At 44.6% G+C, this 27,538-nt stretch overlaps 1 protein-coding gene across 1 annotated transcript in view; it reads left to right on the top strand.

Annotated features, from left to right (window-relative positions):
• Positions 1 to 27,538, top strand: part of Zmynd8 (Zinc finger MYND-type containing 8) — a 181,857-nt gene that overhangs the window by 130,613 nt on the left and 23,706 nt on the right. Inside the window, exon 8 of the mRNA XM_080274703.1 lies at positions 605 to 788. Coding sequence (XP_080130829.1) covers positions 605 to 788 — 184 coding nt within the window. The remainder of the gene's footprint in view (positions 1 to 604; positions 789 to 27,538) is intronic.

The raw sequence follows: 27,538 nt of genomic DNA, 5'->3' as shown, positions 1-27,538 counted from the left end.
GGGTGTGAACAATGATTCATGGGACTCGTCTTCTTCCTCGGCAGTGATAGTGTGAGTGAATGAAAAGTGAGTACAGTACTCACAGCTAAAAGGTCCTGGCGAGTGAAAACAGCTCACGCGTGCAATTGTGTCATGGGTTGATGTGCAGGACCTGTGTTTGTGTCTTGGGTTTGGCCCAAATGAGGTGCAGGATAGCATTATTTTTTAGCCGAAAAATGCACCATAACAGCAGGAGCGTGAATTTTCATCTTGCATTGATAATGAATGTTGATATAGGCGAGGGATCACTGTACATGGATAGTTGATATGCTTTGGACATATGGAGAAAATGCATGGAAGTAACTTAGTGAAATACTGTACAGACTTTAATGTGGAAGTGACATCTCTTGCAGGCAGGCCATAGGAAATGCTAGGAAATGCAGGATGAGGTCCTGAGAAGGGACACCTAACTAACTTGCTGTAGATCATGCTGACTGGAAAGCAGTCATTAGGCTAATCCATGCAAGCTTGGAAAATGGCCTTACAAAGTGTATGTATGCACATTGCATTATTAGTTGCCCCCCTCCCCCCCTTTTTTTCTCTAATATATTTTTTTCATTCACAGGTTAATGAACATATATCAAAATTAAGGGAAAAATTTGGAACCTTCAAATATGCACCACACCGGGTCCAGTTCAATCCTTCTGATCCAGATCAGATCAAGATCATGCTGCCCAACTACAAAGGGCCGGTGCCTTTTAGAGTACGGCCTCACTCAAGAGCATTTTCACGACTATCTGCCCATTCTGGTAAGTACAGCAGAACGTTTAGAGAGAAACCCTTTTTTTTGAGCATCTGAAGGTAGCCAGAGTAAGGTAAATAGGCTGCCATCATAGTTGTCAGGTTACTGGAGAATGGAGATTGCTTCTTATGTTATGAGTTCAAGAAACTTTCAAAGCTGAATAAAATCACTTGGCAATAGCTAGTGTGAAAGCTGATGCTCTCAATATTTTGTGTGAAGTTTATACAATATATATATATATATATATATACATGGAGCCTCTGTGATACAGTGGTAGAGTGTGCGTCTCGTACACGGGTGGACCAGGGTTCGCACCCCGCCAGGGTAATAAACTTTGGGAGTGTTCATCCGGCCACGTACTGCATTGGCGGACACAAGGGGTGCTGTGGTTGAACCAGTGTCGCTTTCTGTAAAGTATGCTTGCACCCAGTCGGCTTGCGTGGGCCGATTACACTTGGTTCACAGACTACACACACATCCAAAGCCACTCCAACACTACAATTACACTTACAAGCACTTCTCACCCTACAGTACATACAATCTCTACCAGACAGCCTAAGCCACTTGATAGAGATACATTGGCTGTATCGTCCCGACTTCGGTTGGGATAGGCCGGTCCTGCAGCGGATACTGAAACGGCTAATGATGATGATGATGATATATATATATATATATATATATATAAATAAATATAAATATATATATATATATATATATATATATATATATATATATACATAAATATAAATAAATATATATATATATATATACAGTATATATATATATATATAAATATATATATATATATATATATATATATATATACACAGCAAACTCGCCCCTAATGCGAGGGTTTCGTTCCAACCGTGGCGCGTTCGACGCGAAACCGTGTAAGTTTAACTGCTCCTTATTTTGCTCCTTAGACCCCCTAAATGTGGTGTTTTTCTGTTATCTGCCATTGGTAATCAATATGAAGCACTTTAAGTGGTTAGAAGGTTTACTTAAAGTTATAACTTACAAATACATTTCTGCACAGCAAAACTTCAACACGCAAAACATAAACACAAGGCAACATTCCGATGCCAATTTCAAATTACGGGTGGGAAAAAATTCGGATGTTTTTGGGATTTTTTTCTTTTTTTGGCCATTTTTGGGTTCCGAAGATCCTGGCGCATAATGTCTGGTAAGTGGGGTGTCCGGAAAGTGGGCGTACGGAGAGTACAGGGATTACTGATACTGTACTGTATATTATATATATATATATATATATATATATATATATATATATCTATCTATCTATTGCCAGACGCCTCAATCCCATTTGGGGTGACCACAAAAAAATCGCCTCCAAATCGCCCTGTCCCCCGCCATTTCACTGTCCTGCTGCCAACTCACACCCCCCTCTCTCATATACCTCTCCACCCCATCCCTCCATCTCATCCTCGGCCTCCCCCTCCCTCTTCCCCCCTCCGCATCACTCACATACACTCTCGTCGTCACTCTTTCACCCTCCATCCTCTCCACATGGCCAAACCACCTCAGTGTGTTCCTCATATCACTTCCTATCACATCCACATCCACACCACAACGCTCCTTTATATCCTCATCCGTCAGCCAGTCTTTCCATGTGACTCCACAGGCTCCTCTTAAATATCTCATTTCCACTGCTGTCACTCTTGACTTGTGTCCTTCCAACAACGTCCAAGCTTCACTTCCATACATTAGAGTTGGTATCACAATACTGTCATGTAGTAACTTTTTCACTTCCATGCTCACTTCCCTGTTTCGTATCACTGCTTTCAAAGAACCAGCAACCTTTCTTCCCTGCTGTACCCTTTCAAACACTTCACCCTCCAAACCTCCATCCTTACTCATCACACTACCCAAGTACTTAAACGTACTCACATTTTCCAATTCCTCACCATCCACCCTTGCTGTACATTCGCTGACTTCACCTCTCTCAAAGACCATCACTTTACTCTTCCCTACATTCACCTTTAGATTCTGTTTCTTACACACACTCCCAGACTCATCCACCAAGCCTTGCAGCTCCCCTTCGTCTTCACTCAACAACACAGTATCATCTGCAAACAACAGTACAGGGAGTTTCCAAACACTATCCTCTCTCACCAGGGCCACTCCAACATCCACTACCCTACCTTGTACCTCTTTTATTACCCCATCCATGTAAAGATTGAACAACCATGGAGACATGACACATCCCTGTTTCAACCCAACTTTCAAAGAGAAAAATTCACTTAGTTCACCATCCACGCGCACTGCAGCCTTCGCACCATCGTACATACTCTTCACAGCATTCAATAACTTCCCATCTACTCCATATATTCTTAACATTTTCCACAATCCTTGTCTGTCCACCCTGTCATTTGCTTTCTCCAAATCCATGAAAGCCACATACAACTTCCTTCCCTTCTCTAGAAACTTTTCCACTAAAGAACTAAGAATGAATATCTGATCTACACAACCTCTTCCCTTCCTAAAGCCTCCCTGTTCTTCTCCGACTAATTTCTCTGTTCTTTCTCTAACTCTGTCAATAAGTATCCTACCATACACTTTTCCTATTATACTAAGAAGACAAATGCCCCTATGATTACCACACACTTCTTTTTCCCCTTTTCCTTTGTACAAGGGAATAATTATACCTGACTTCCAATCCTCAGGGACTTTACCTTCCTCCCAGGCCAATCTTCACATCTTCCACATCCATTCTTCTACTATCTCTCCCCCATGCTTCAGCATTTCACCACACACTCCATCAATTCCTGGGGCTTTCCCCAATTTATCTTTCTTCATTGCTTCCACAACTTCTATCCTACTGATTTCTTCCTGTCTTCTCACCTCCCTCCCTCTCCCAGCCATTCCCCAGCCACTTATACTCGTATTACTTCCATCCTCTGTGTTGAAGAATTTCTTAAAGTGTTCTCTCCATCTGCTCACTTTTTCTCCCTTCTCCACTAGTAATCTACCATTTTTATCTTTCACTCCCCTGCTAACTTCACTTCCATCCTGTCTTACTCTTTTCACCTCCTTCCAGAACATTTTCTTACAGTTCCTCCACTTTACACTCAAATTCCTTCCAAATTCCTCATCCACTCTCTTCTTACTCTCTCTTACTAACCTTTTCACCACTCTCTTTCTACATATAACTCTCTCTTCCACCTCTCAACTTCTTCCACACCCCTGTTTCTCATCCATTCATTGTATGCTTTCTTCTTTTGTGCCACAGCCTGTCTCACCTCTTCAGTCCACCACGCTGTTCCTTGCACCCCCCTCCATCTCCTCTTCCTTCCACACACCACATCACATGCTGCACATATTTCTTCTGTAAATATCTTACTCACACCTTCCACGTCTCCCATCTGCTCCAATTCATATTTGCCCAATTGTTCCTCCACTTCTCTCTTATACTCTGCCTTTTTCTCATCGTCTTGTAACCTTTCCACTCTTCTTGCAACTACTTCCTCTCGTCTTTCCCTTCTTCTGTTCCTCCATCTTACTTGAATCCTAATTCTGGCCACCACCAAGTAGTGGTCAGAAAGTCCACTCCCCCAACCTCTATACGCTCTTGCATCCATTACACCTCTTCGCATCTTTTCATCCACACACACCTAATCAATCATTGCCTTCCTTTCATTCAGTTCACCACCCACCCTTCTCATCATTTGCCATGTATACCTGTGGATCATTTTATGCCTGAAGAGGGTATTGGCTATCACCAACCCCCGCCCAGCACAAATGTCCACTAACGCACTGCCATTCTCATCTATCTCAGCAGGCATGCCCCACTCACCAACTATTCCATCCACCTTCTCATTCCCAACTTTACCATTCATATCACCGATCAAAAACACTCTCTCATTTCTTCCAAACTTTTCCATGCACTCTTCTACATTTGTCCAGAACTCTTCTCTCACTCTTCTAGCACGATCTTGCGTTGGCGCCTACACACACACAATCGCCCACATTTGTATTCCAACTTTCAACTTTACCCACACAATCCTTGACTCAACTGATCCATACTGTCTTATGCTCTTCTTCCATCATTTACTCACAACTATTCATACTCCTTCCTTTGCCCTCTCATTCTCACCTACTCCTGCACATATACCCCATTCTCTCACACTTTCTCCTCTCCATTTTGTTTCAGTTATTCCACATACATCCACTTTCGCACCGTCAAGCACCTGGACAATCTCTCTCTCTCTTTCACCCCATCATTTGCTCCCCTTACATTCCACGTTCCGATAAGCATGTCCTTTGTCCGGTCCTTGGTCATCATCGTTTGGTCAGTCCTTGTCCGAGGCTTACTGTTTGTTTTTTTAGTTAGTTGTTTTCCGGGGAGGGGCACTAACCCTCCGCCAACCCTTTTAGTCGCCTTTTACGACAAGCAGGAACACTGGGGAAGTATGCTTGAAAAACCCACCTACCCCCAGGAGGGGTATATATATATATATATATACATAGTACCCTCGCATCCAACACGCGTTAGTCCAGCACGATTCACGTCCAGCACGGAGAGCAAATAATTAGTATTATTTAATACAATTTAATTACTGCAATACAACTGTGTTAGCATAACACGCACAGAGCTCCGAGAAGTGGGCGAAATCCGCAGAGTTCACCTCTAGCTCGATCACCCCCGGTCCAACACGGTCATACTGGACATTCCCACGATGATGATAGCCTATGAAAACTTCTGATCAAGTAGCCTTCCCCGCCCGCTATCGTGACGTGATCATGATGCCGCCCAATTAAAAACGCTTCTGCTGTCGCGTGGTTTTGTTTAAATTTCTCCCGCCACAGCGCCACTCAGTCGCATAATTCGCATTGGAAGGTGCTTTTTTCTTGCTGCATTTTCTGCCCTTGTTACTGCATTTTACCCTGCTCACGATGCCTAGGAAGCCTTTTGAGAACCCCAGGAAAGCTTCGGCACCTCCCTCAGGCCACCAAGCTAGAAAGCATCGAGAGGAAGAAGAAAGGGGAGAGGAAAGTTGACATTGCCAAGGCCTACGACATGAATGAAGCCAACGTGAGGACCATAATAAAAAAGCAAGAGAAGATCCTGGCAGCCGAAGGCTATCACACGGCACTTCATACCAAGTTTGCCAAGGATACGATGGTAAATCGGAACGGTAACGTGGTAAAATCGCCGACGATACCACAGACATTTGGAATTCATCTGGATGGATTCCTGCCGAGGATACGACGGGCAAAACTGTGTGACCAAAACCCAGGCAACTTGACAGAGAATGTATCGTACTACAGCATTGAACATTTAGCCTGACACTGAATACATATTAATATTTTAGAATAAATATCAATCGTTTTGAAACCCTTCTCATCGGCGTGTGTACCAGTTGATAAACAAAGTTGCTTCTCCTTATTCTCTACCGAGTCAGCGACAGCGATCACTTTCCACAGTCACGAGACGGGGCTCTGGCAACAGTGTGAGAAGCATGCCCTTTGGCGAGGATTACAGAGTGCTAGGACAGACAGAAGCGGGACCTTCCATTGCTGTGGACGAAGATAGTGATTTTGAGTGTGATTTCGAAGGATTTATGAGGGAGGTTGAGAAGGAGCAACAGCCATTATCTGCTAGTGACGCCAGCAGCCGTCCTCCGGGGACCCAGTAGGAATACTTACAGCCTTGGATACCACCTTCCATTCCCAGCAAGCCCACCAACACTATCCTAAAAGGTTAGTTATCATTCATAGCACAGTATCATTTATTATAATTACAATAGTACCAGTATATGTATAGGTATATGGTAGGTATTTAGGGTGACTTTTCCTAGGGTTGCTGACATAATTCATTTTTCCCCATAAGCTGTATTGTTAGTCCAACACGTTCTTGGTCCAACACGTGACCCATGCATGACAGTATTACCGTGTTGGACGCGAGGGTACTGTGTATATATATATATATATATATATATACAGTACCCTCGCGTCCAACACGCGTTAGTCCAGCACGATTCGGGTCCAGCACGGAGAGCAATTAATTAGTATTATTTAATACGATTTAATTACTGCAACACGAGTGTGTTAGCATAACACGCACAGAGCTCCGAGAAGTGGGCGAAATCCGCAGAGTTCACTCTAGGACGATCACCCCGGGTCCAACATGGTCATACTGGACATTCCCATGGTGATGATAGCCAATGAAAACTTCTGATCAAGTAGCCTTCCCCACCTGCTATCGTGATGCCGCCCAATTAAAAACGCTTCTGATGTCATGTGATGCTTTGTTTAAATTTCTCCCGCCACGGCGCCACTCAGTCGCACAATTGCATTGGAAGGTGCTTTTTTCTTGCTGCATTTTCTGCCCTTGTTACTGCATTTTACCCTGCTCACGATGCCTAGGAAGCCTTCTGAGAACCCCAAGAAGAGTCGGCACCTCCCTCAGGCCACCAAGCTAGAAAGCATCGAGAGGAAGAAGAAAGGGGAGAGGAAAGTTGACATTGCCAAGGCCTGTGACATGAATGAAGCCAACGTGATCATAATAAAAAACTAAGACAAGATCCTGGCAGCCGAAGGCTATCACACGGCACTTCATACCAGGTTTGCCGAGGATACGATGGTAAATCGGAACGGTAACGTGGTAAAATTGCCGACGATACCACGGGCACTTGGAATTCATCTGGATGGATTCCTGCCGAGGATACGATGGGCAAAACAGTGTGACCAAAACCCAGGCGACTCGACAGAGAATGTATCGTACTACAACATTGAACATTTAGCCTGACACTGAATACATATTAATATTTTAGAATAAATATCAATTGTTTTGAAACCCTTCTCATCGGCGTGTGTACCAGTTTATAAACAAAGTTGCTTCTCCTTATTCTCTGCTGAGTCAGCGACAGCGATCACTTTCCACAGTCATGAGACAGGGCTCTTGCAACAGTGTGAGAAGCATGCACTTTGCCGAGGATTACAGTGCTAGGACAGGCAGAAACAGGACCTTCCATGGCTGTGGACGAAGATAGTGATTTTGAGTGTGATTTCGAAGGATTTATGAGGGAGGTTGAGGAGGAGCAACAGCCATTACCCGCTAGTGACGCCAGCAGCCATCCTCCGGGGACCCAGTAGGACTACCTACAGCCTTGGATACCACCTTCCATTCCCAGCAAGCCCACCAACACTATCCTAAAAGGTTAGTTATCATTCATAGCACAGTACCATTATTATAATTACAATAGTACCAATATATGTATAGGTATATGGTAGATATTTAGGGTGACTTTTCCGAGAGTTGCTGACAATTCATTTTTTCCCATAAGCTCTATTGTTAGTCCAACACGTTTTTGGTCCAACACATGACCCATGCATGACAATATTACCGTGTTGGACACGAGGGTACTGTGTGTATATATATATATATATATATATATGTATATATATATATATATATACAGTAATCACTCTAATATCCGGACGCCCAACATCCGAACATCCCCACTAACCTGACATAATCGTCCCGGGATCCAATATTCCCAAAATGGTCCGAAACCCCCCCCCCCCCCCCAAAAAAAAAAAAACGAATTTTTCCCGCCCGTAATTTGAACTTGCCGCGCGCAGCGCGGGAGAGCTTTGTTGTGGCGCGTCATTCCTCCGACGTCCGATAGAGCGCCGCTGCATCCTCCCCACTTTCCGCCTGTCTCTCGCCGCAAGTGCACGCTCGTTGTTACGACTGCCCACATGCTCGCTTTTGTGGTGGTGCCTTACCTGCTGCAGGCACTCCTGCTGCTCTCGGGCCTCCTCTTAGTGTGTATGATGATGGCCCCGCCCCCTAAGAAAAGGAAGAGAGTGGTGTTGACTTTGGAGAAGAAACGGGAGATATTGGAAAAAGTAGATTTGGGGTGGTCTTCTTCCCGCATTTTCCGCGAGTTCAACCTGGCCCGATCGACTTTGTTCGATATTAAGAGATCCCGAGACAAACTCATGCAGTACACGGCTGACTTCTCGTCGAGAAGCAAACGCAATGTGGAGAGGAAGGTGATGTTTACTCCCAAGTTTGCTGAAATCGACCACTCCACTTTGATTTGGTATCAACAGCAACGTGCTGCTGGTGTGATGGTACGTGGAACGGAGCTGAAGGCTGCTGCTGAGAAGTTCGCCAGGCTTCACGACGCCCTAGACTTCAAGGCATCCGAGGGTTGGCTCTTTGCATTCAAGTTAAGGCATGGCCTTACCAACCGTAAAGCTCATGGCGAAGCTTTGGACGCTAACGAGGATGGAGTTGACGAGTTTCGCCACAAGGTGAAGGGCTTGATCGACAGGGAGGGCCTCACTCTCGGTCAAGTCTACAACGCTGACGAAACTGGTCTATTCTATCGCTCTTTGCCAACGAACACTCTAGCTGAGGAGACGGTGAAGCGTGTACCTGGCCGCAAGCTCTCCAAGGAACGGATATCTGCTTTGTGTTGTGCCAATGCTAACGGCATGCACCGGCTTAAGCCCGTTGTTGTTGGCCATGCAAAGCAGCCTCGGTGTCTTCGTGGGGTGATGGATGTCCTTTCTGTCGTCTGATACCATTCTTTGAAGGCATGGTTTACAGCAGTGATCTTCAAAGACTGGTTCCACTGCCACTTCGTCAAGGAGGTCATCCATTACCAGACGAAGACACTGGGAATCCCGCGCGACCAGATAAAGGCCCTCCTTCTCCTCGACAATGCACATGCCCACCCATGCGACAAGGAGTTGGTGGCTGAGAATGGCCGGATTAGATGCATGTTTCTGCCACCTAATACGACTGCTCTCATCCAACCAATGGACCAAGGAGTGATCGTGGCAACAAAGCGCTTATACCAACGGAAGTTCCTGGACGAGGTGTTGGTTGTTCTCGAGGATGAGGATGAGCGCAGGGAGGGACGGGACACACGAGGCCAGCGGACTTAGGAAAACCTTTGCCGCTACAACATCAAGTCTGCACTGTACAACTGGGCTAGTGCATGGAAGGAAGTCCCTGTGAAGACTCTGGAAAATGGTTGGTCTCTTCTGCTTCTCGTAACGGATGTGGAATACGATTTTCTAGGGTTTGACGTGGATGACTTCCATGCACGTCTACGTACGCACGGTGACGATGTTGATGTGGACGATGTTCATGAGTTGTTGGATGACGACGAGGGCGATCCTGGGTATCAGACATTGTCTGATATCGAGGTCGCGTCTTCAGTTGCAGGTGTCAGTACCGAGCTTGAAGATTCCGATGAGGAAGGCGACAATGATGCGAACTCCTCTCAGCATGACACTACTCCAGCCATCCCCAAGCTGAGCGCACTGCGGGAACATCTAGAGTACGTCCTAGACTACCTGGAACACCCGGACTGCGACAGGGAGATGGGGCCCTTGGGACTTGTGGAGGAAGTGCGTGCTTTCAGGCAGCGCATCATCAATCGTCAGAATCGTCGTTCCTTGCGTCAATCAGCAATTGACAGTTTTTTCAGGCCCGTGACCCCCGCTGTGCCCAGCCATGGCTCCACTCTGTTGCCTCCCCAAGACAGGCCCTCATGCTCCGAGCCACAGCCCAGCACATCAGCCACGGTGGAGTCACCGCTCGACATGAGTTTGCGTCTGTTTTCAGAGTCGTCTGCAGTGGGCACGCCATCACCACGACCCAGCGACGCACCCCTAGGTCACCTGCCAGTGATACTCTCGGACTCTGATAGTGAATAAACAGCAAGAACTTCTCCACCAGACCGTACGGGAATTTACAGTGTTGTGCAGTGAAAAAAACAGTGTGTTGTGTTAAGGATTTACAGTTGTGAGTGAAAAGACTAATTTGGAACAAAATATAACGTAAATAGACTTGTTTGTTTTTGCTTTAGAAAATTATTAGAAGAATGGGAAAAGTTAAAGTGCAGAGTGCAACACTTAGTAAGTTACAATGGAGCATCAGTTAGACGAGTGCACACTGTGAAGAGAACGGACTTCTGTGTGCGATTGACTAAGTTCAGTGCAAGACTTCATGAACAGTGTACTGGAAGTGCTTCAGGAAATCCTTCTTACTGTCAGAGTCTGAGAGTAGGCGGTTATTCATCGAGGTGGCCATGGACTTGCTGTAAGTAGGCAGAATGTTTCATACTGTACTTTTCTCCATGCTATACTTACCTCAGACACCTCATTTCACTCTTTAATGTCCTTTATTGGTGTGAATAGGGTGTTAGGAGCTATGGATGTGCAGTAGGAAGGTGTTTTTCTGAGTTAGGCTAGGTTAGGGTCCATAAGTACCGATCCAGGAGGCAGTCACCAGAATGTTTAATATTGTATGAACCTACTTCTAAACCCTCATTTTATGCGTCTTTTGCATTTATTTCAGTCATTTATTGCCTTATTGGTGTGCTTTGGGTCTTAAATAGGTGATATGCATGTCCAGAGGGAGTTGTATAGGTGTTTCTCTGAGTTAGGGTCCATAAGTACAAGTCCATAAGCTGGGGCCCAATATCCGGACAGGACCAGTATCCGGACCTGCCTATGGCTCTATTACGTCGGATATTGGAGTGGTTACTGTATATATATATATATATATATATATATATATATATATATATATATATATATATATATATATATATATATATATATATATATATATCTATCTATCTATTGCCAGACACCTCAATCCCATTTGGGGTGGCCACAAACAAATCGCCTCCATGTCGCCCTGTCCCCCGCCATTTCACTCCCCTGCTCCCAGCTCACACCCCCCTCTCTCATATAGGTCTTCACCCCATCCCTCCATCTCATCCTCGGCCTCCCCCTCCCTCTTTCCCCCTCCACCTCACTCACATACACTCTCTTCGTCAGTCTTTCACCCTCCATCCTCTGCACATGGCCAAACCACCTCAGTGTGTTCCTCATAACGCTTCCTATCACATCCACTTCAACACCACAACGCTCCTTTATATCCTCATTCGTCAGCCTGTCTCTCCATGTGACTCCACAGGCTCCTCTTAAATAACTCATTTCCACTGCTCTCACTCTTGACTTGTGTCCTTCCAACAACGTCCAAGCTTCACTTCCGTACGTTAAAGTTGGTATCACAATACTGTCATGTAGTAACTTTTTCACTTCCATGCTCACTTCCCTGTTTCTTATCACTGCTTTCAAGGAACCAGCAACCTTTCTTCCCTGTTGTACCCTTTCAAGCACTTCACCCTCCAAACCTCCATCCTTACTCATCACACTACCCAAGTAGTTAAACATACTCACACTTTCCAATTCCTCACCATCCAACCTCGCTGTACATTCACTGACTTCACCTCTCTCAAAGACCATCACTTTACTCTTCCCTACATTCACCTTTAGATTCCGTTTCTTACACACTCTCCCAAACTCATCCACCAAGCCTTGCAGCTCTCCTTTGTCTTCACTCAACAACACAGTATCATCTGCAAACAACAGTACAGGGAGTTTCCAAACACTATCCTCTCTCACCATGGCCACTCCAATATCCACTACCCTACCTTCTACCTCTTTTATTACCCCATCCATGTACAGATTGAACAACCATGGAGACATGACACATCCCTGTTTCAACCCAACCTTCAAAGAGAAAAATTCACTTAGATCACCATCCACACGCACTGCAGCCTTCGCACCATCGTACATACTCTTCACAGCATTCAACAACTTTCCATCTACTCCATATATTCTTAACACTTTCCACAATCCTTGTCTATCCACCCTGTCATATGCTTTCTCCAAATCCATGAATGCCGCATACAACTTCTTTCCCTTCTCTAGAAACTTTTCCACTAAAGATCTGAGAATGAATATCTGATCTACACAACCTCTTCCCTTCCTAAAGCCTCCCTGTTCTTCTCCAACTAATTTCTCTGTTCTTTCTCTTACTCTGTCAATAAGTATCCTACCATACACTTTTCCTATTATACTAAGAAGACAAATGCCCCTATGGTTACCACACACTTCTTTTTCCCCTTTTCCTTTGTACAAGGGAATAATTACACCTGACTTCCAATCCTGCGGGACTCTACCTTCCTCCCAGGCCAGTCTGCACATCTTCCACATCTATTCTACTACTATCTCTCCCCCATGCTTCAGCATTTCACCACACACTCCATCAATTCCTGGGGCTTTCCCCAATTTAACTTTCTTCATTGCTTCCACAACTTCTATCCTACTGATTTCTTCCTGTCTTCTCACCTCCCTCCTTCTCCCAGCCATTCCCCAGCCACTTATACTCGCATTACTTCCATCCTCTACGTTCAACAATTCCTTAAAGTGTTCTCTCCATCTGCTCACTTTTTCTCCCTTCTCCACTAGTAATCTACCATTTTTATCTTTCACTCCCCTGCTAACTTCACTTCCACCCTGTCTTACTCTTTTCACCTCTCTCCTGAACATTTTCTTACAGTCCCTCCACTTTACACTCAAATTTCTTCCAAATTCCTCATCCACTGTGTGTATATATATATATATATATATATATATATATATATATATATATATATACACACACATATACTGGATACACTTAAGCCTCGATTTAAGGGACCTCCATTTAAGGGATATCAGATTTAAGGGACTCCATATTTTACCTGACAAATGGACAGGACCATTCAAAAAGACCACTGCTTGATACATTGATATGTTTCTTTATACAGTACCTGTAAAATAATATTCACAATTATATAAATTACTGTAGTAAGATATGTGAAACAGTCATCGCATTTCATAATAAGATTGTCTTTATATGTGATAAAATAATGGACATTTTCAAGTAAGGGACAAGTTGATTCCCATTTAGTCTCTTTGATCGAGGTTTGAGTGTATATATATATATATATATATATATCATCAGCCGTTTGAGTGGCCACTGCAGGACCGGCCTATCCTGACCGAAGTAGGGACGATACAGCCAATGTGTCTCTAACGTGTGGCTTAGGCTGTCTAGTAGAGATTGTATGTAGGGTGAGAAGTGCTTGTAAGTGTAATTGTTGTTTTGTAGTGGCTTTTGGATGTGTGTGTAGGCTGTGAACCAAGTGTAATCGGCCCATGCAAGTCAACTAGGTGCAAGTATACTTTATAGTATGCGACACTGGTTCAACCACAGCACCCCTCATGTTCACCAAGCAGTACGTGGCCAGAAGAACGCTCCCAAAGTTTATTATCCTGGCGGGGCACGAACCCTCGTTCTTTAGTGTACGAAAACGCACAGTTTACCACTGCACCACTATATATATACAGTATACAGTAATCCCTCCAATATCCGACGTAATAGAGCCATAGGCAGGTCCGGATACTGGTCCTGTCCGGATATTGGGCCCCAGCTTATGGACTTGTACTTATGGACCCTAACTCAGAGAAACACCTATACAACTACCTCTGGACATGCATAGCACCTATTTAAGACCCAAATCACACCAATAAGGCACATGAAAGACTGAAATAAATGCAAAAGAAGCATAAAATGAGGTTTTTGAGGTAGGTTCATACAATATTCAACATTCTCTGAGTTAGGCTCCTGGACTGGTACTTGTGGACCCTAACCTAGCCTAACTCAGAAAAACACCTTCCTACTGCACATGCATAGCTCCTAACACCCTATTCACACCAATAAAGGACATTAAAGAGTGAAATGAGGTGTTTGAGGTAAGTATAGTATGGAAAAAAGTACAGTATGAAACATTCTGCCTACTTACAGCAAGTCCATGGCCATCTTGATGAATAAGCGCCTCCTCTGTGACTCTGACAGTAAGAAGGATTTCCTGAAGCACTTGCAGTACACTGTTCCAGAAGTCTTGCACTGAACTTAGTCAATCGCACTCAGAAATCCGTTCTCTTCACAGTGCGCACTCTTGTCTAACTTATGCTCCATTGTAACGTACTAAGTGTTGCACTCTGCACTTTAACTTTTCCCACTCTTCTAACGATTTTCTTACATTTACATTACATTTAGTTCAAAAATTGTCTTTTCACTCACCACTGTAAATCCTTAACACAACGCACTGTTTTTTTCACTGCACAACACTGTAAATTCCTGTGTGGTCTAGTGGAGAAGTTCTTGCTGTTTAATCACTGTCAGAGTCCGAGAGTATCACTGGCAGGTGACCTAGGGGTGCGTCGCTGGGTTGTGGTGATGGCGTGCCCACTGCAGACGACTCTGAAGATAAACGCAAACTCATGTCGATCATTGACTTCACTGTGGCTGATGTGCTGGACTGTGGCTCGGAGCATGAGGGCCTGTCTTGGGGAGGCAATGGAGTGGAGCCATGGCTGGGCACAGCGGGGGTCACAGGTCTGAAAAAACTGTCAATCGTTGATTGACGCAAGGAACGACGATTCTGACGATTGATGATGCGCTGCCTGAAAGCACGCACTTCCTCCACAAGTTCCAAGGGCCCCATCTCCCTGTCGCAGTCCGGGTGTTCCAGGTAGTCGAGAACGAACTCTAGGTGTTCCCGGAGTGCGCTCAGCTTGGGGATGGCTAGAGTAGTGTCATGCTGAGAGGAGTCCGCATCATTGTCGCCGTCCTCGTCGGAATCTTCAAGCTGGGTACTGACACCTGCAACTGAAGATGCGATCTCGATATCAGACAATGTCTGATACCCAGGATCGTCCTCGTCGTCATCCAACCACTCACGCACATCGTCCACATCAACATCGTTGCCATGCGTACGTAGACGTGCATGGAAGTTATCCACGTCAAAACCTAGGAAATCGTACTCCACATCTGTTCCGAGAAGCAGACGAGACCAACCATTTTCTAGAATCTTGACAGGGACTTCCTTCCATGCACTGGCCCAGTTGTAGATTGCAGACTTGATGTTGTTGCGGCGAAGGTTTTCCAAAGTCTGCTGGCCTCGTGTGTCCCGTCCCTTCCTGCGCTCATCCTCGTCCTCGAGAACAACCATCACCTCGTCCAGGAACTTTCGTTGGTATAAGCGCTTTGTTGCCACGATCACTCCTTGGTCCATTGGTTGGATGAGAGCAGTCGTATTAGGTGGCAGAAACATGCACCTAATCTGGCCATTCTCAGCCACCAACTCCTTGTCGCACGGGTGGGCATGTGCATTGTCGAGGAGAAGGAGGGCCTTTATCTGGTCGCGCGGGATTCCCAGTGTCTTTGTCTGGTAATGGATGACCTCCTTGACGAAGTGGTGGTGGAACCAGTCTTTGAAGATCACGGCTGTAAACCATGCCTTCAAAGAATGGTATCAGACAACAGGAAGGACATCCATCACCCCACGAAGACACCGAGGTTGCTTTGCACGGCCAACAATAACAGGCTTAAGCCAGTGCATAACATTAGCATTGACACAACACAAAGCAGATATCCGTTCCTTGGAGAGCTTGCGGCCAGGTACATGCTTCTCTGTCTTCTCAGCTAGAGTGTTCGTTGGAAAAAAGCGATAGAATAGACCAGTTTCGTCAGCATTGTAGACTTGACCGAGAGTGAGGCCCTCCCTGTCGGTGAAGCCCTTCACCTTGTGCTGAAACTCGTCAACTCCATCCTTGTTAGCGTCCAAAGCTTCGCCATGAGCTTTACAGTTGGTAAGGCCATGCCGTAACTTGAACGCGATGAGCCAACCCTCGGATGCCTTGAAGTCTAGGGCGGCGTGAAGCCTGGCCAACTTCTCAGCAGCAGCTTTCAGCTCTGTACCACGTATCATCACACCAGCAGCACGTTGCTGTCTATACCAAATCAACGTGGAGCAGTCGACTTCAGCAAACTTGGGAGTAAACATCACCTTCCTCTCCACGTTGCATTTTCCTCTCGACGAGAAGTCAGCCGTGTACTGCATGAGTTTGTCTCGGGATCTCTTAATATCGAACAAAGTAGATTGGGCCAGGTTGAACTCGCGGAGGATGCGGGAAGAAGACCACCCCGCATCTACTTTCTCCAATATCTCCTGTTTCTTTTCCAGAGTCAACACCACTCTTTTCCTCTTCTCAGGCGGTGGGGCCATCATCACACACACAAAGGAGAGGCACGAGAGCAGCAGGAGTGCCTGCAGTAGGTATGGCACCACCACAAAAGCGAGCACGTGGGCAGCCATGAAGATGAGCGTTCACTCGCGACGAGAGACAGGCGGAAAGTGGGGCGGATGCAGGGGTGCTCTAGCGGACATCGGAGGAATTACGCGCCACAACAAAGCTGTGCCGCGCCCCACGCGCCAAGTTCAAATTAGGGGCAGGATCCCCCACCGGACTATTTTGGGAATATTGGATCCTGGGACGATTATGTCCGGTTAGTGGGGATGTTCGGATATTAAAGGGATTACTATATATATATCTCCATCCATCCATTCATCCATCCATCCATCATCCAATCCTACATTGCCCCATGAGGAGCGTAGGAGCCCGGGGCTAGGCAGTTGGTCCTGACATTTAAGATGAGAGTGACCAGCCTTACTCATCCCTGAGTGGCATTACATGAACAATAAACCCCAACCACCCCTTGGATATAAACCTTCACCGGCTCAATCCGATTGGAGCACAATAATTACCCACTAAACCACCAGGCGGCAAAATATGGTTATATGGTTACTACCCAGCATAGTAAATGGTTTCCTGGTGTACAAGAAACCATTTGGCTTGTCACACAGTGTAAAGTCATCAACAGGCAGAAGGAAGAGGAATGAATTAAGGAAAGAAAGACGGTAGAGGGAGTGTAAAGTCACCCGTAGGCAGAAGGACGAGGAAAGAATGAAGGAAAGAAAGACAGAAGAGGATGGAAGGAAAGAAGGATGGAGAAGAGGAAAGGGCAGACACCCGAGAGCAGCACTACATTGAGTGAGTGGATGGTGAGCGACCCCACCTACCACTAATATATACATATACTGTATATATATATATATATATATATATACATATATATATATATATATATTGTATATGTTTGTATGTATGTATGGGTGCTGTGGTTGAACCAGTGTCGCATACTATAAAGTATGCTTGCACCCAGTTGGCTGGCGCAGGCCGATTACACTTTTTCCACAGACTACACACACATCCAAAGCCACTCTAACAGTACAGCTACACTTACAAGCACTTCTCACCCTACATGCAATCTCTACTAGACAGCGTAAGGCTCTTGCTAGAGTTACATTGGCTGTATCGTCATCACTTTGGTCGGGATCGGCCGGTCCTGCAGTGGACACTCAAATGGCTGATGAGATGAGATGTGTATATATATATATATATATATACACACAGTAGGCTCACACAGTGCGCGAATCGCATTGTGCGCAAGTGACCAAAAATCATAACCAAAAACCTTGAATGTGCGAGTATACCTCACAAAACTCGAGATAGAGACAAGGAGTGGCTTAAAAACGCCATTTTCCATTAGTATGCGACCCTCACCCCCACACGACGTACCAATAGTGACCTAGAGGCTTGCGGGGAAGGTGCTCCAGAGGAGTGTACAGTAAGATCTCGCCAATAACAACTTTGGCAATAACAGTAAGTTAGAATAGATACCCAGTTTCTATAATAATGACGTTTATTTCGCGAATACCAAGTTGTTATACCGCCAATACATCCATAACAAGATGAGGAATGAAACAAATGAGCATGACGAGATGAAGGAAATTGCCGAAAGTGTGAGCAGTAACGAGTAGGAGAGGGAGGATCCTCCCTTCACCACTTCCCCTGACTCTCCCTCTGCCGTCCCTTCTTCCTCCACTGCCCCACCTGACTCACCAGCTGCCTCCCCCTCCACCTCCACAGCCCCACCTGACTCACCTGCTTCACCTGGCATACCTACAACCCTCACCATAATGACTATTGCTGCATTCTGGAAGAAATGTAACATTCAACAGGCCTAAATTTCTTCGTCAAAGCCTGGAATAATACAACACTGGCAACCGTTAAACAAGCCTGGTGCAGCTGAGGTGGTGGCGGGGGTACTGTAAGTGCATTGCCGCGCCTCAGAATCCCTGTTGTTTAAGTCCATAAGGCCTGTTGTCTACTGTTGTTAAGGTGACTGCCCATATTTTTGTTATTATAGCTATATCTGTAGTACAGTGTCTGCAAAATTTGAACTTCATTATATCTCTAAGGGCCAAAAAATTTCCAGGTATTAGAAGGTACCGCCCATATGTAATTTTTCCTATAAAATTATGTATTCTCAGTGAGCGAATTCACACTGCGCGAGGTCGTGGACTGCCCAATCTCTCGTGCACTGCGCGAGCCTACTGTATATACAAGTATATATATATATATATTATATTTATCTATCTCTATCTATTGCCAGACGCCTCAATCCCGTTTCGGGTGGCCACAAACAAATCGCCTCCACGTCGCCCTATCCCCCGCCATTTGGCCCATTTCACTGCCCTGCTCCCAACTCACACCCTACTCCCTCATATACCTCTCCACCCGATCCCTCCATCTCATCCTCGGCCTCCCCCTCCCTCTTCCCCCCTCCACCTCACTCACATACACTCTCTTCGTCAGTCTTTCACCCTCCATCCTCTCCACATGGCCAAACCACCTCAGTGTGTTCCTCATAACGCTTCCTATCACATCCATATCCACACCACAACGCTCCTTTATATCCTCATTCGTCAGCCTGTCTTTCCATGTGACTCCACAGGCTCCTCTTAAATAACTCATTTCCACTGCTCTCACTCTTGACTTGTGTCCTTCCAACAACGTCCAAGCTTCACTTCCGTACGTTAGAGTTGGTATCACAGTACTGTCATGTAGTAACTTTTTCACTTCCATGCTCACTTCCCTGTTTCGTATCACTGCTTTCAAAGAACCAGCAACCTTTCTTCCCTGCTGTACCCTTTCAAGCACTTCACCCTCCAAACCTCCATCCTTACTCATCACACTACCCAAGTACTTAAACGTACTCACATTTTCCAATTCCTCACCATCCAACCTCGCTGTACATTCACTGACTTCACCTCTCTCAGAGACTATCACTTTACTCTTCCCTACATTCACCTTTAGATTCCATTTCTTACACACTCTCCCACATCCACCAAGCCTTGCAGCTCCCCTTCGTCTTCACTCAACAACATAGTATCATCTGCAAACAACAGTACAGGGAGTTTCCAAACACTATCCTCTCTCACCAGGGCTACTCCAACATCCACTACCCTACCTTGTACCTCTTTTGTTACCCGATCCATGTACAGATTGAACAACCATGGAGACATGACACATCCCTGTTTCAACCCAACCTTCAAAGAGAAAAATTCACTTAGTTCACCATCCACGCGCACTGCAGCCTTCGCACCATCATACATACTCTTCACAGCATTCAACAACTTCCCATCTACTCCATATATTCTTAATACTTTCCACCCTCCTTCTCTATCCACCCTGTCATATGCTTTCTCCAAATCCATGAAAGCTGCATATAACATCTTTCCCTTCTCTAGAAACTTTTCCACTAAAGATCTAAGAATGAATATCTGGTCTACACAACCTCTTCCCTTCCTAAAGCCTCCCTGTTCTTCTCCAACTAATTCCTCTGTTCTTTCTCAAACTCTGTCAATAAGTATCCTACCATACACTTTTCCTCTAATACTAAGAAGACAAATGCCCCTATGATTACCACACACTTCTTTTTCCCCTTTTCCTTTGTACAAGGGAATAATTATACCTGACTTCCAATCCTGCGGGACTCTACCTTCCTCCCAGGCCAATCTGCACATCTTCCACATCCATTCTACTACTATCTCTCCCCCATGCTTCAGCATTTCACCACACACTCCATCAATTCCTGGGGCTTTCCCCAATTTAACTTTCTTCATTGCTTCCACAACTTCTATCCTACTGATTTCTTCCTGTCTTCTCACCTCCCTCCTTCTCCCAGCCATTCCCCAGGCACTTATACTCGCATTACTTCCATCCTTTATGTTCAACAATTCCTTAAGGTGTTCTCTCCATCTGCTCACTTTTTCTTTCTTCTCCACTAGTAATCTACCATTTTTAGCTAACCTCACTTCCACCCTGTCTTACTCTCTTCACCTCTTTCCAGAACATTTTCTTACAGTCCCTCCACTTTACACTCAAATTCCTTCCAAATTCCTCATCCACCCTCTTCTTACTCTCTTCTACTAATCTTTTCACCTCTTTCTTTCTTTCTACGTATAACTCTCTCTTCCGCCTCTCAGTTTCTTCCATGCCCCTGTTTCTCATCCATTCATTGTATGCTTTCTTCTTTTTTGCCACAGCCTGTCTCACCTCTTCATTCCACCACGCTGTTCCTTGCACCCCCCTCCGTCTTCTCTTCCTCCCACACACCACATCACATGCTGCACGTATTTCTTCTGTAAATATTCTGCACACACCTTCCACATCCCCCATCTGTTCCAATTCATATTTGCTCAATTGTTCCTCCTCCACGTCTCTCTTATACTCTGCCTTTTTCTCATCGTCTTGTAACCTTTCCACTCTCGTTGCAACTACTCCTTCCTCTCGTCTTTCCCTTCTTCTATTCCTCCATCTTACTTGAATCCTAATTCTGGCTGCCACCAAGTAGTGGTTAGAAAGTCCACTCCTCCAACCTCTATAAGCTCTTGCATCCATTACACATATTCTCATCCTTTCATCCACACACACCTAATCAATCATTGCCTTCCTTTCGTTCAGTTCACCACCCACCCTTCTCATCGCTCGCCATGTATACCTGTGGATCATTTTATGCCTGAAGAGGCTGTTGGCTATCACCAACCCCCTCCCAGCACAAATGTCCACTAACGCACTGCCATTCTCATCAATCTCAGCTGGCACACCCCACTCACCAACTATTCCATCCACCTTCACATTCCCTACTTTACCATTCATATCACCGATCAAAAACACTCTCTCATTCCTTCCAAACTTTTCCATGCACACTTCCACATTTGTCCAGAACTCTTCTCTCACTCTTCTAGCACGATCTTGCATTGGCACATACACACACACAATCGCCCACATTTGTATTCCAACTTTCAACTTTACCCACACAATCCTTGACCCAACTACTCCATACTGTCTTATGCTCTTCTTTCATCTTTTACTCACAACTATACATATTCCTTCCTTTGCCCTCTCATTCTCACCTACTGCTGCACATATACCCCATCCATGCTCCCATTCTCTCACACTTTCTTCTCTTCATTTTGTTTCAGTTATTCCACATACATCCACGTTTGCACCCACAAGCACCTGGACAATCTCTCTCTCTTTCACCTCATCATTTGCTCCTCTTACATTCCATGTAGCCATTACCAAGTCCTTTGTCCGGTCCTTGGTCGTCATCGTCTGGTCAGTCCTTGTCCGAGGCTTCTTGCTTTTTTTTTTTTTTTTAGTTAGTTGTTTTCCGGGGAGGGGCACTAACCCTCCGCCAACCCTTTTAGTCGCCTATTATGACAAGCAGGGATACTGTGTGTGTGTGTGTGTGTGTGTGTGTGTGTGTGTGTGTGTGTGTGTATGTATATATATATATATATATATATATATATATATATATATATACAGTATACAGTAAGTCCTTGAAATACGAGAACTTGAAGTAAGAATGTCCAATGGTACGAAAGCGATAAATGTAGGACAAATTTTACAATATGAAAGTACTGTATCTGTCTCGATGGTACGAAAAACGATATGAGAGGAAATACTAAACATTCAAAATGTGCGCGCTGCACAGCGCCTCGCTCGCTTGCGGCGAGAAAACGAACTAACCCCTCATTGGTAAACACATTTTCGCGCGCTTTCCAGTCAAGCAACGTCTGTCCTCTCCTTTCAGCTTCGCTGTAAGTTATGCTGTTTTTCGCTGTTCTTCAGCTTTTCGTATTTTCACCATGCCTCCCCAGCACCCTGCATCATCTCCAACATCCCTGGAACTAGGTGCAAAGAAGAAACAGCATCGTACTGTCACTCTTGAGAGGAAATTGGAAATATAGTACTTAGATTGATTTATTTACCCGTAAATGAACAATGAAAGACAACAATCTTCTCAGTTTAGTCTGAAGAAAATTTACATCAGGCAAACTACAATGAAAACCCTGTTTCTACTAGTGCGTGTTTCAAATGGTTCGATTTTTCCACGCTATATTCGTCAGACTTTGGGAAGATACTTGTGTCTTTCATTGTACACTTGAAGCAGCGGAAAGACCTTATCAATTCAATGCATAATCCTCCAGCTTGTTTCTCTAATTTTCTGACAACTTTCAGTTTGCAAATTACTTTTTCTTGCTGAAAAATTTCCTCCCCGTTATTATCGTCACTTTCCCCTATGATCGTTTCTAGCGCAGTGGAAGAAATTCAGCGTGCTCAAAGGTGGATATCGTTTCCCAATTTCCCAACTGGAGGTTAGGTTAGGTTAAAATTATTAGATACAGATAAGCTCGGTTAGGCCAGGTTTAGTTAAACACTTAGGGAAGAACAGTCCTTTCCGCCATCGTGTTAACGAAATAGACAAGAGTTGTCACACCAGAACAGCTAAAAATGACGGGGAAACAGATTTAATAAGAAACGTTTGCTGTATTTACCAACCCAGAAATAATCTGAAAAATATAACAGACTATCAAGCGATTTGGTAAGATACTTTTACTCGTACTGCTTAAAATAAAACGTATGTTTAGCCCCCTCAGTGGCTGTGGGTTCAGATATTTGCATACTTCCTTGGTCGGCCTTGAGACCATTTTTTCAAAGTTCTAAAATCAATTTCTTTTTCTTACTTATGTGAAAAGACTCGTCTGGCACACCTGGCTTTTTTTTTTTTTTTTTCCCCTCTAAACCCATCCTGTGATATGCTATGATTCGTGTAAGAATTAATAAAATTACGATGCGTGTTACATCAGCATGTATACATCGGCCGAAAACATCTGGGACGAAGTGAACTGTGAACGCCAGACTGCTTGAGGTGGTAGAGTAGGGTCGTGTAAACACACCAATGACCTTCATTCCCTTCCCATAATGGCATGCAGTTTTTTTTAGCTCACCCTAACTCAAAGTCACTGACACCAGTACATTAAAACGTTGCTCAGGGCCAGCAGCTATGACAGTGATAATGGAATACATTATTGTTTGTATCAGCCCTCTCTCTTTCACACATACACATAAGAACAAACAAAAGAATGAGCAGTAAATGTACACTAACTCTAAGGAGCAGAAATAACTGTGCTCAGTCGGTCCGAAATGTATTGGGAAGAGTGATACCGAATGAAGAATGTGGAACTGAATGCTAACCTACAAGAACATGTGGGAGCAGTACAGTAAGGCATTGTTCAGGGCCAGCAGCTATGAAAGCGATAATGGAATACATTATTGTTTGTAATGGTCCTCTCTCTTTCACTCATACATATAAGAACAAACTAAAGAATGAGCAATAAATGTACACTGCTCTAAGGAGCAGAAATAACTGTGCTCATTTGGTCCGAAATATATTGGGAAGAGTGCTACCGAACGAAGAATGTGGAACTGAATGCTAACCTACAAGAACATGTGGGACGAAAGAGTAATTTTTTTCTGATTAGCAAATACTTTTGTCCCATATCGTCTCTTAAAATTGTAAAACCCATAATCTTTCATGTAAGCATACAGCCAAAGACCATACTAATTCAGTTCATATTCCTCTAGTTTGTCTTCTATATTTTTTGGACTGTTTTTAAGGTGGTAAATTATGTTCTCTTGCTGAAAGAAACTTACTGAAAATTAGGGCGCACGTAACATAAGCATGTAAACTTTGGCGTGGAGTGAAGAGAACGCCTGACTGATGGGATGGTAGAGTAGGGTCATGTACACACACCAGTGACCTTCGTTCCCTTCCCGTAATTGTTCGCAGTTTTTTATAATGCCTTAACTCAGTGAAGTGTTGTTCAAGGCCAGCAACTACGAAGGGGTTAATGGAATACTGTATGAAAAATTCAAAATGGGCGTGGTGCATAGCGCCTCACTTGCTTGCCGAGAGAAAACAACTAACCCCTCTCTGGTAAACAAATTTTCGCGCGCTTCTCAGTTGAGTCCATGTCCCTCCTCTCCTCGCAGCCTCTGTACATGATATTTTTGAAGCCCTTCACCTTTTCGTATTGTTTCGCCATGCCTCCCAAGCGCCCTGCATCATCTCCAGCATTGAGGGAGCCCGCTGCAAAGAAGCAGCAGCACCGTACTCTAATTCTGAAAAGGAAATTGGAAATTATAAGACCCCATGAGGAGGGGCAGGGAGTCTCGGAGATTGGGCGTGCTTTAGGCCTTGCTGTTTCCACCATTGGAACTGTGATGAAGAAAAAGGAGATGTACAAGAATATGGCCACCTTCTCTACAATTGTATACAGGTATTGCTTACTTCTTAATAGGTGGGTGTGAAGTTTAGGTGGGGGTCCGAGGGGGTCCTGGGACACATCCTTCCATTTATATGTGTATTTCAATGGGGAAAATCGTTCCGATATACAGTGGGGCACCAATTTTCGCGCCTAATTGGGTCCAAAAATAATGCGCGAAAGTGGAATTAGCGAAAGTTGGGGCATTGTCTTTATGGCAAAAAGGCTAATTGGTTCCCGGTTATCCTAAAGTAACATCAGATTTTCATTTTCATTTGCAATACAGTACATCAAATCACTATTGTACATTGCATTGTGAGATACAAACAATAAAAACTGTACAGTACACATTATATGAGGAGAAACATACCACAGAGACCAGGTTGAGGTGTTTAATGGATGTTGGGGGTAAGTATCCGAGGCGCGTGGCGGGCTTATTTAGCCACGCCAGACGTATTGGCGCCACCTCTTGCTGCCTCGCTATCACCATGCTGTTTCCTCATACTACGCACTGTCGATTCTGGGATGTTAAATATACGGCAGATTTCACTGTTTTTTGCGCCCTTGTCCATGTGCTCAACTATCTTCCTTTTCATTTCATTATTATACTGCCGTTTCTTCACTCCAACACGATACTCTCTTTTAGCCTTGGCCTTTCCTCCCGACTTTGAAAGTCCCGGCCACTTTTTATCGCCACCACTGCCTCCCGGCCCTCCCCCTACACCACCAGGCTCTCCCCCCACACCACCAGGCTCTCCCCCCACACCACCAGGCCCTTTCCACACTACCAGGTATAGTAGAGGCCATTGAACCGTGAGAATCCAACACACTGGAGCTAGCACGCTCGTACACAATGGCGGAAATGGGTGGACAGAGTGTTGACATGACGTCATTCAAGATGGCGGTGGGTTGCGGGCGGGTGGTGCAGGAAATTCAAAGTTCAAAATATTGTCCCAAACCCAAAATTTGTGCGCGAAAATCGATTTTTTTCAAGCGAAAGTGGAAGTTAGGGAATATTTGGTGCATGCCGCGAAAGTGGATTCCGCGAATCCTGCTGTAGCGAAAGTTGGTGCACTACTGTATGAAATTTTGAATTACGAAAGTTTTTTTTGGTCCTTATCCCTTTTGCATATCAAGGACTTACTGTATATATATATATATATATATATATATATATATATATATATATGTGTGTGTCTGTGTGTGTGTGTGTGTATATATATATATATATATATATATATATATATATATATATATATGGTGGATGAGTTTGAGAGAGTGTGTAAGAAACGGAACCTAAAGGTGAATGTAGGGAAGAGTAAAGTGATGGTCTTTGAGAGAGGTGAAGTTAGTGAATGTACAGCGAGGTTAGATGGTGAGGAATTGGAAAATGTGAGTACGTTTAAGTATTTGGGTAGTGTGATGAGTAAGGATGGAGGTTTGGAGGGTGAAGTGCTTGAAAGGGTACAGCAGGGAAGAAAGGTTGCTGGTTCCTTGAAAGCAGTGATAAGAAACAGGGAAGTGAGCATGGAAGTGAAAAAGTTACTACATGACAGTATTGTGATACCAACTCTAACGTACGGAAGTGAAGCTTGGACATTGTTGGAAGGACACAAGTCAAGAGTGAGAGCAGTGGAAATGAGTTATTTAAGAAGAGCCTGTGGAGTCACGTGGAGAGACAGGCTGACGAATGAGGATATAAAGGAGCGTTGTGGTGTGGATGTGGATGTGATAGGAAGCGTTATGAGGAACACACTGAGGTGGTTTGGCCATGTGGAGAGGATGGAGGGTGAAAGACTGACGAAGAGAGTGTATGTGAGTGAGGTGGAGGGGGGAAGAGGGAGGGGGAGGCCGAGGATATGATGGAGGGATGGGGTGGAGAGATATATGAGAGAGGGGTGTGTGAGTTGAGAGCAGGGCAGTGAAATGGCGGGGGACAGGGCGACTTGGAGGCGATTTGTTTGTGGCCACCCCAAATGGGATTGAGGCGTCTGGCAATAGATAGATAGATAGCTTCCACAACTTCTTCCATCCTACTGATTTCTTCCTGTCTTCTTGCCTCCCTCCTCCTCCCAGCTTTTCCCAAGCCACTTATACTCACATTACTTTCATTCTTTATGTTTAATAATTCATTAAAGTGTTCTCTCCATCTGCTTACTTTTTCTCCCTTCTCAACTAGTAGTCTACCATTTTTATCTTTCACTCCCTTATTAACTTCATTGCCACCCTGTCTGACTTTCTTTACCTCTTTCCTGAACATTTTCTTATATTCCCTCCATTTGACACTCAAATTCTTTCCAAATTCCTCATCCACTCACTTCTTACTCTCTCCTACTGATCTTTTCACCTCTCTCTTCCTTTCTGTATATAACTCTCTCTTCCGTTTCTCAACTTCTTCCATGTCCCTATTTCACATCCATTCATTATATATAACCAAATTATGGCACCTGGTGGTTTAGTGGGCGATGAAGGTTCTTGAATGGGATTGAGCTTGTGCGGGTTT

The sequence above is a fragment of the Coenobita brevimanus genome, chromosome 59 (assembly GCF_032717465.1).
Source record: "Coenobita brevimanus isolate Jiangsu-jjx chromosome 59, ASM3271746v2, whole genome shotgun sequence".
In the NCBI taxonomy this organism is placed as follows: Eukaryota; Metazoa; Arthropoda; class Malacostraca; order Decapoda; family Coenobitidae; genus Coenobita; species Coenobita brevimanus.
The sequence above is the reverse complement of the archived record's forward strand: the minus strand, read 5'-3'. Positions and strand labels throughout refer to the sequence as shown.